The following is a 9,574-nucleotide window of genomic DNA, read 5'->3' on the forward strand; positions in this document are numbered from 1 at the left end:
CCCGCCTCCGCTCGACCTTCTCCCCCACCCCTCCCCACCGGGAGCGGCCCCGGGCGGCCCCGTGGAAACCCAGGCCCTCGTCCCTCGTGTCTCGCCAGGCTTCGTGAGCTTCGACAACCCGGCCAGCGCGCAGACCGCCATCCAGGCCATGAACGGCTTCCAGATCGGCATGAAGAGGCTCAAGGTGCAGCTGAAGCGGCCCAAAGACGCCAATCGCCCGTACTGAGCGCCGGCGGGAGCGTCCCCCGGGGGAGACCAGGACTCGCACAGGTAACAGGGGCTGCCAGGGCGTGGGGACGGGAGGTTTGGGAAGGGACTTAAGACAGACCCGCCGCCTTCTTGGACCTCCGTGGGCCTGACCCTCACTAGTGCCTTGGACCCGATGCGCCAGGCTCAGCCTGCTGCTTACCCAGTGCCTACAGGGCAGGAGCAGAGCTGTGGTCATCTTGGCAGACATGGGCACGATCGTCCCTTTGCCCCGGGCCAAGGGATAGGAGTGAGGGAATTGTCTGAGAAGGTGAGGTGAACCTGGGCCTGGGCCTGAGGTCTCCACTGGCAGTCCTTGGCCCTTGGGCGGCAAGCTCAGACCCCGAAGAGAGCTGTAGCCATGGGTTGGGGCATCTCCTAGACTCTCTGGCTCTCTGTTGCCTGGTTCTGCCAGGAGGGCTGGCTGGCAGTCTTTACACCCCTTACCCCTCACTCTGCAGTTGCCCGTAGCTCAGTCAGGGCCAAGAGGTAAGCCTTGCCAAGGAAACTATCAGGAAACAACAAGCTGGGACAAAAGTTAGGGAGGCAATGAAATCCCTTTCCCTGCCTGTTATATGGGTAGTGATGAGTAGGTGGTTGTCACCTGTCTGCTTAGGCAGGGGCCTGTCTAGCAGCTGGAGACAGCTGCTCCTCTTCCTGGCCAAGTGTGCTCCTGGGCAGAGCAGCTTCTGAGAAAGTGATAGGAGGAGATGTTCCATTTGTTTGGCAGTACTGTGCTTTAGGTGTTGTGTTAGGTACTCAGAATGCTGCAGTGACTAAAACTGAGAATGAAGAGACAGACAATAGATTACTTAAGTTTGTTAAAATTGTTGGCTACAGCTAAGTCATGGGGTCAGGATTTTCAGCCTGCCTCATTTTAACATTTCAGCCAAGACCTGAAGAAGGTGAGAGAGGGAGCACCAGGGAGGGGAGGTGTCCTCCCTCTGAGGACACAGCCAGTGTGCAGGCCCCAAGGTGAGGGCAGGGGCAGTGTGTCCAGGGAACAGCGGGTAGCAGGAGGAGAGTTTGGGCTGAGAGAGTGGCAGGAGAGATTGAGAGTGAAGAAGCTTGGGGTCTGCAGGTCATTGTGAAGACTTCCGTGAGAGGGGCCTTGGAGAGGTATGATAGAAGAGTGATACAGTTAAGTTGCATTTGGTGGGATGGTATACTGTGTTGATGTTGGGTTGCAGGGGCTGAAGCACTGCACTGACATTTCAGTCCAGGGCAACAGCAGCAGTCAGTGTGTAGTGGAGTTGATGTCTAGATATGCTTTGAAAGCCAAGCCAAAGATGCTGTTTCTCATGAATGAGGAGCGTGAATGAAAGGGGATCCAGGCATGACTCCCAAGCTTTTGGCTTGAGTAACTAGAAGAGTGAAGAGCCTGGGAGAAAGATAAGGCATGTGAGGGTTAGACATTCAAGTGAAAGTCCAAGGTCTGGAAATAGGGAGGAAGTCTCCACAGAATGCCCTATTTGCAACTCACTGGAGCAAGGGTCTTCTCTTTGTGAGATGCTTGGGCCACACTCTGCAAGCCTGGAAGAGCCAAACTGGCCAATGGCCTCGTAATTTCTTGGCCCTGTCCACTTTTGGCTTTTGTACAGATGCAAACACACAGATCAGTTCAGAGTTTAAGCAACTTCTGGTGTCAGGCACTGGGCATAGCACTGGGGATGCAAAAGATGAAAGGTCATATCCTGGAGCTTCCCTCTCTGTGCTCATAGAGACACTAGAAGGCAGCCAGCAGGAGGAAGAGCAGGATGGTTTGGTGCACAGAGCTTTTCTGGATGTAGAACAGTTTTCCTTAAATAAGTATAGCTCTGCCATTCAGACAGGATCTGGGCCAGGGCCCTCCCCACTCTGGGCTTCCATCGCCTCATTACTGAAACCAAGATGTTAAAACATTCAGAAGATTGGGGGGTGGGGCACTTATTAGCATCATCCTCTGAGAATCTGAGGGGTCCATGTGGATGTTTTTGATAGTGGCTCTTCTGGTCTAGTCACCTAGCTCCAAGCAAGGGTAGAATCTCTAAGTCAGAGACATTCCTGGGTGAAGAGTTGAGGAAGGCAGGTTTGTTGTTTGGGACAAAAGGCAAGAAGTGGCCCACCAGGTAGATCCAGCTGGCACTCAGTTGGGGTAGGAGCTGTGAAGGAACAGTTTAAGAAGCAGGATGGGTTCTTCCATCATGGAATGCAAAGGCCAGAAAGATGAGAACCACAGCCCTTCACACAGTACTTGCTCTGTACCTGGCACTTTTCTGACGGTAACAGCTATAAGCTAGAACTGTGTCTACCTATCAGATGATGGTGGCAGCATTCCCACTGTACTGATGGAGCACAAGAAATTTTAAGTAATTTCATCAGCCAGTAAATGGTGGAACCAAGCTTTGAAGCTAGGGAGCCTAGCTCCCTTCAAATGAGGAGAGTAAGAAACTCCTACCCTCACCCCAACCCTGCCAATCCAGTGTGTCCTGAATGTTGGAGGGAACACATCATGCCACCTCAAGAAGTGATTACCCCTCACTTCTTTGGGGTAAGCCATTTGACTACCTCCTTTCTACTAAACAGTCTTTAAAAACTATATTATGGCATGACCCCTATAATAAGTTGGCCTTTTAATCTTCACTTAGATGGCATTTAGCGATATGCCTTCAGGCTCTCCAACCCAAGACTGTTGGAAACTGTAACAGAAGGAGGGTGCTGAGAAGAGTTGGGAGAGTTTCTCAAGGTAGTCTGCAGACACAAGAGGCTGTTCGCTCCTTGGGCTGCCAAGGCAAGGCAAGAGAGGAAGTGGCTCAAAAAAGGAGTTAAAAGACTGGACAGTACCTCAGGCTAATATAGGGTGTTTATAAATGATGGAGCCTGAGCTAGAGTCATAAGGCTTGGAAGGGTAGGGAAACCTGAGGAGGAGCTAAGGGGACCAGCCATAGTGGGGGACAAAGAGGTAGTGAGGAGGGGGATCCCAGGTCCAGGTTGGCCATCTTGCACTGGTGGAGTTGGTGGTAAAAGGCAAAGTCAAGATCAGAGTGGGACAGATATGGGGGAGGAGAGGGGCCGAGGCAGGCAGCCATGGGAAAACAGTTGGGTTTATTTCCTTAAAATTAAGGCACCAGATGGGGGTTGAGGAGTGATCAGGGCGGGGGTAAAATATGGTTCTTCCTTACTAGCTTCTAGTCTTGTCGCTGGGCTTGCTCCTCTGGCTGCTTGGTGCATTGTCTCATGTGAAGATGGGAGTTTCTCCAAGAAATCTGTACTAAGAAACTAGGGAAGGAAGAATAACGTGGATATGGCAAGGTCCACACGCAGAAGGCAGAGCATTCCAACCCTGTACCTGCTTAAGTCAGAGATTGGCTTCCAAGTTCCCTGTCCTACCATCAAGTTGACTTGTACAAATGGGGCTCCAACAACAGCAGTGATTCCCAGACTCTGATCACTAAGGTTCCTTAGGACTCTAGTGGGAGTCCTATCTCTAGCTCTAGGCTTTGGCTCTGAGTGTGCATTTGCACCATGTCTGGTGTGAGCTTCACAGGCATAGGTGTTCGTTCCCTTGTGACCTATGTAGGATAGGGCTGTAGTTTTGGGTTTTGACCCTGTCTGGTTAGAACTTAGTTGTTTTAGTATCTCGTGTCTGAATTGGTTCAGCCTGGCCATAGTTTCCGCAGGTCAATGAGTTGGAGCTTCTCCCACCTGATCTCAGCTTCCCTATGTTGGTCACTGATCACATTGCCACTTTCAGTGCTCTGCTCTGTGAGGTGCCCCAGAGACTGGCACACAGAGAATGCAGCTGCAACGTAATGAAGAGATTTGCCAGCTGTGTACATGGGGGAGCTCGAGAGAGGTTCCTTGGGGGATTAATGGATACGAGGTTGCATTGTGTATCTGGGGCCATGTTTGTGGAAGTGGTGAGATTATGTGTAAGAAAGTTCCCTACATTGAGCTTTGGGGAGAGAGACTGTTTGTATTCATTGTTGAGTCCAAGTACGCAGGATAATACCTGGCACTGAGGGCCAGATGGACTAAAGCCAGGGGAGGGAAAAGGAACAAGCAGAATAGGAAGGAATGAATGGCCATGATGTGCCCAGGACTGTTGTGGAAGGAAGGGAGGTGGAATCCTCAGGGTGTCCTTTAGTTGCAGTTGCCATAGCTGATATGGGCAACAATACTCTCCTAGGTTCCTTTAGGTCTCCCTCTCATGCCAAGGGGAGCTGCCAAGTAGGCATCCTGGGTAGAACTGAGAGGTTTTGCAAGGGTTGGAAATTAGATTAGATTAGATTAGAGTGACATTTTAGGACATTTTTGGGCATGTGTTGGGGACCCTGGTCTGAGTGAGGGAGAGCTGGTATTGGAAGAAAACAGAACCCACCTTGTGGGACAGGCAAGGAAGGGGTCTGCAGAGGAAGGGAGGCTGGGGATGTTTCTGTGAAGGCTGAGCTGGAGGCCAGCCACAGGCTCAAAATAGAATCACTGGTCAGCTACTGCCCAGTCTATCCACTGTGGCATTTTAAGACCCCAGGTTTCCTTTCCACTTTCCTGGAGGGAAAACAGAACTGACAGTGGAAGTCCACTGCATGGAGAGGCCGGCAAGATGGACTGGAAACCCTGCAAATAAGTCTAAGGCACAGAGGCTCGGGCACAGGCTTCGGGGCTACAGAAGAACAGAAAATGATGGGGAGCAAGCTCACAGATAACCAATGGGGCTTGACAGAGCTGGAGACCCTGATTCTTATGGGGAGGCAGACCACCATAAAATGGTGATCAAGGGAGAAGGCAGCTCAAAGCTGAGCAATTTGATGATGGCTGATAGAGAAGGGAGATCATTCTTAGTGAGGAGGACTCCTCCTACAGAGAAAGGTCAGGACCTACCAACTGGGGAGACAGACAGTCTGGAAAGATAGGGGTGGGATAGTGGGAGGGCAAAGTAGAGGAAGAATGAGGATGAGGAGCCCTTTCTGGTGGACCTACCCTGTGGAACACCTTATAGCCTTCCACATGGTCCTTTTATGTGCCAGTCTTCCAAGGGCTTTATGCGCCCAGTTTGGTCACTTTGGGGACAAATCAAAGGATATGAACTGGTGATGTAAAATCAGTAGTGCCCAGCTTTGTTTAAAGAATCCCAAGACATCAATGTAATTTACTCTAAATCTGAAAATGAAACATGTTTATTTTTGGAAGGTTCTGAGGAAAGAGGTGTGAGCAGAGTGGGAGGGAAAGGACCATCCCATCCCACTGTGGGTGCTCATGTTGCCTGGAGACACTCCAGGCAGGGTGGGGTCCAGGTGGCATCCATAGGTGGGAGGGCTGCCCCTGTGGACCCTACAGCAGAATGTCTCAGGGACACAACTCACCTTACGGGGCCTCCAACCTGTGTAGCCGGTCAGGGCCACTGACCTTGGCTGGTGCTCAGGCTGAAATCACAAAAAGCAAAGCTGGGGTGGTATGGAGAGTTTTGCATCTGGGGGAGAAAGAATCCAGGGTGTTAAGAGCTTGCTCTCTGAGATCTGCTTGCCAGCCACGGTGGTTTGAGGGGCTGTTTTATTTTTTTCCCGGCCCCCTTGCTAAACCGCCCGTGCCCGCCTCCTCTTCCCAACGCATGATGGATGCCCTTAGTGGCCCTGTGTGAGGTTCTGCTGCTGTTCACAGTGTATCATGTGTCTGCATCAACAGCTGTGTGTGTGTATGTGTGTGTGTTGATGTGCCCATGTCGTCTGTCGCTGGCTTCATCCTTTGAGTTCTTTTCAGTTCCCTTATGATTTGACTGCGTTCTCTCATCAGAGCTTCTAGATTGATGCTGTGGTCTGGTGCTGTATAAATATTTTTCCTTTTAATTTTGTTTTAACTTCTTCCTTGCCCTTCTTCACCCTCAACCCAACTCTCCTTCCCCCCACCACACTCCTCACCCCACCCAACCTGCCCCTGCCACTTCCCTCCCCCTGCCCAAACTCTCTTGTCCTCTCTCTCTCTCTCTACATATATAAATATATATATATAAATCTTTTCTTCTTTTGTCATTCAATCAAATTCCAACAACCCAACCAGGGCCAGTCAAATCCACCACAGTCTCGCGCTGAGCTAGGAATAAAGTTCACGTAATCACATGAGAGTGGAGAAAAGTCCCCCATCCGTAAGTTCAAATCAACTCAAAGTTCACAGTGTGACATGATGGCGTCATGTAACAAGGCTAAGAATCGGTTGCATGACAATTGCCGTCAAGTTTCGTGGAGGTGCTGTGATTGGAGCGTTTTTCTTGGATGTCGTATCCGTTGATGATTGGCCAGTCATGATCACACGTGCATTTTCTTGACTTTTGTGCTGCCACGATCTTTTTTGCTGTGCTCATTTTCGTTTCGTTCTTGGTGCTTGCAGTGGTTTTACTTTCTGTTGTTTGGTTTTTCTTGTTCAGCGTTTTTTTATGCTTCTCTAGATGTCACTTAGATTAAAAAAAAAAAACTAAAGAACAAAAAATTAGTAAAAATAAAAGATGAATTCCTGAATTACAAACATGGGATCATTTAACTATGCAAACCATTATTTTTTTCTTAAAAATAAGGAAAACATCTTAAAAATATCTATGCGTGGTTGATTTAGTTGCACTTGAAAATATTGTGATTTTTATTTTTTTCTAGAAATTTGGGGGCCTTTTTCAATTGACACTTTCCTAGGTCTGGTCTTTTTCCAGTTAGGCTATTTTAAATCTCACCTCAAAAGAAAAAACCAAAACCAAAATATGTACAGTAACAAAAATGATAAAAAATTTTAAACAAAACAAAAAAAAAATGTAGAGTAAAAGCCAGAGGCCTCTGACAGAGAGCCCAGTAACTATTGTAAGGTTTGTATTATAGCCACTTCTGCTAAATTCAATGTGGGGAGGGGAGGTGGGGGTTTGGGGGCTTGGGAGGGCCTTTTTGGTTGGTTTGGAACAAACAGTACTGACAAAAGCAAAATGCACCTTTTTGTTTACAACTGAAAAAGGGTCCTTGACAAGTGTTTTTTAATTTTATTATTATTTTATTTGGTGTTGTAATTGTTTAGACTGCTGTGTACGGTTTGCTGTTTGTTGAATCAACAGTGTGAAAAACCTGCCAGCATGGATTGATATACGCATGACGTTGTCCCCTCAACTGGGGGCTTTGCAGTTCTAACTTTCTTGATGTAACCAGTCACCCCATGTATAAGTGGAAGCTGCTTGCTAGAATGGAGATGAGTCTCATTTGTTAATTCACAACAATTAAGCATTTGCCTTCTGATTCTAGTCAGATCATGATTTTTTTTCTTAAAAGCAAAACGAAATACCAAAAATATCACCATTCCAAACAAAAATCAAGAACTGTCTGAGTTAATTTATTTAAGATTGATAATTAAATCTGTTCTGACCTTTTTTAGGTTCTCCTGTCCATTCCCTTGAAGTTCTGAATTTCCTGTAAATTCCCTGGCATGTATGAGAAAAGTCTTATGCATGTGTGTATGTGTGTATATATACATATACATATACACATATCCATGTATACCCACATATGTGCAGGTGAATATATTCTACATCTATATCCAGATACACACATATATATATATATATACAGCCTAGCAAATCATTTTTGACTTCCGGGAAAGAAGTGGTTGGCTGGAAACTGGGAAAGGATTCTGCAAAATTCAAGTCATGGCTCTGTCTTCCTTGTTTTCCTCAAATTGGGGAGTGGGTGAGGTATATAGATTTTTGCTCTCTTGTTTGCTAGGCTTCTGTATACATATTGTATCTGGGATAGATCCCTCAGGGACAAGTTTAATTTTGAATTAATATCCCACAGTCTCAAATTCTTCCCTAGATCTAGTCAACCCTTAATCCAGAACAGTAGAGGAACCCAAATCAAGAACTCTCCCAACAACTAAACCTTAGCTATTCCCATCACCACTAGAGACCCAGTGGTTTCTCACTCTGAATAGAAGAGCAAATTTCTTTTGACTGTATCATGATCATGACTAATTCTCATCTTGGTCTCTCTTCCTTCCCTCCTGCCATCCCCCAGAGTTTTCATCCTACTACCCCAAGGCAGGTTCCTATTGGTGTTTGGATGCATTTGTGTTTTCTCTCTTGGCTTAATCAGCCCTGATTTTCTTCATTTTAGGGCAGGATGCTGAACGGGCTACATTAAAAAAAAAAACCTCTTTCTCTCTCTATTTATAAATGAGAACTGTTGGATGACACCTTTGACATATCAGCCAATATCAATCAAGCTGAAGACTCCAGACACTGTTTGACTGTAACATTTCTTCAAGGAAAGTATAGCGTCTATGGAGTTCAGAGGGCACGTGTTTGGGGGAAAAATATACATGACATAAAGAAGACGACGATGAAGAAAAATGAGAAAAAAAAAAAAAACACAAAAAAGGCAACTTTAAAACAAAGTAACGTGAGACCAGACGGGGAGGCTGAAGGGCTGGGCACTTGGAGGAGACGCTGCTGCTCACTGAACCCTGGGCTTTTCCAGCCTGTGGGCGCCTGAGGCAGGCGGGGCAAGCGTGCTGTGGGGCCTGGTCCCCAGCGCGGCCAGGAGGCCGCCACTGAGCATCTCTGTCATTCCTTTAGCTGTTTAGGGACCAAAGGACCAAACTTTTTATTGCAGATGTGTAGCTCTATGACAAATAGAGGAGGAATGGAGAACACCTCCTTCCTGCCTCCTGGCTGTTCTTGAAACAGCTTAGAGCGATTCTATGAAAAATGTAATTAAAACAAAAACAAAAAAAAAAAACAAAAAAAAAAACAAGAAAACAAGAAAAAAAATAAAAAATAATAATGCTTCAATGCTTTCGAAACAGCAAGATACTAGTTCTTTGATACTTTGAGAGGCGCTTTGATTACCCTCATTGAAGTCTATGACACTTTCCTATGGTTTTCTGTATTATATGTCTGGATGGAGCTGTTAAAATGAACAGATTGCTGGATATTTGGGGAAAGCAACAAAAGTATTAAAACTCATTAACTGTGAAGTGTGAGAACAAAAGGAGGGGAACAAAGAGACTTCCAAGGCAAGGTAATTGTTGTGAAAAGTCTGTAAATGCTTCTAACTCTTCCCCTCTTAAAATCATAATAGTTGTACAGAATTTTAAAAAGGAAAAGTTTAAAATACCTATATAATAGAAGAAAAATTAGAGGAAAGCAAAAAATAAAAAAATAAAAAAGGAAAAAAAAAAACCTATAGAAGTTAGCGTTACTGCTAAAATCCCAGATGTTGTAGGACTGTACTTTTGTAGAGTTTAGACTGAGCATCAATCCCTTCTCCCCTCGAGTGCTGTCGGATGCCGTTGTCCCGAGGGCCACGCCGGACTCTCCCAGACCTGC

The 9,574-nt window shown here is 46.6% G+C and overlaps 1 protein-coding gene across 14 annotated transcripts in view; it reads left to right on the forward strand.

The window, feature by feature from the left end:
• The window catches only part of LOC104871922 (CUGBP Elav-like family member 4), a 67,397-nt gene extending 58,783 nt beyond the window's left edge, over positions 1-8,614 (forward strand). For 7 of the 14 annotated variants that reach the window (XM_033757284.1, XM_033757292.1, XM_033757287.1 and 4 more), the window contains 3 exons: positions 99-270; positions 6,280-6,364; positions 8,361-8,614. In XM_033757284.1, the coding sequence (XP_033613175.1) occupies positions 99-270; positions 6,280-6,333 (226 nt within the window). In that variant the 3' untranslated portion in view covers positions 6,334-6,364; positions 8,361-8,614. Of the gene's footprint in view, positions 1-98; positions 271-6,279; positions 6,365-8,360 lie in introns of those variants that run through there. The other 7 variants (XM_033757289.1, XM_033757293.1, XM_033757299.1 and 4 more) reach the window with 2 other exon arrangements.
• The last annotated feature ends 960 nt before the right edge of the window (positions 8,615-9,574 follow it).

Source organism: Fukomys damarensis, unplaced genomic scaffold (genome assembly GCF_012274545.1).
Source record: "Fukomys damarensis isolate Sample0158 unplaced genomic scaffold, DMR_v1.0_HiC HiC_scaffold_30, whole genome shotgun sequence".
NCBI classification, from domain to species: Eukaryota; Metazoa; Chordata; class Mammalia; order Rodentia; family Bathyergidae; genus Fukomys; species Fukomys damarensis.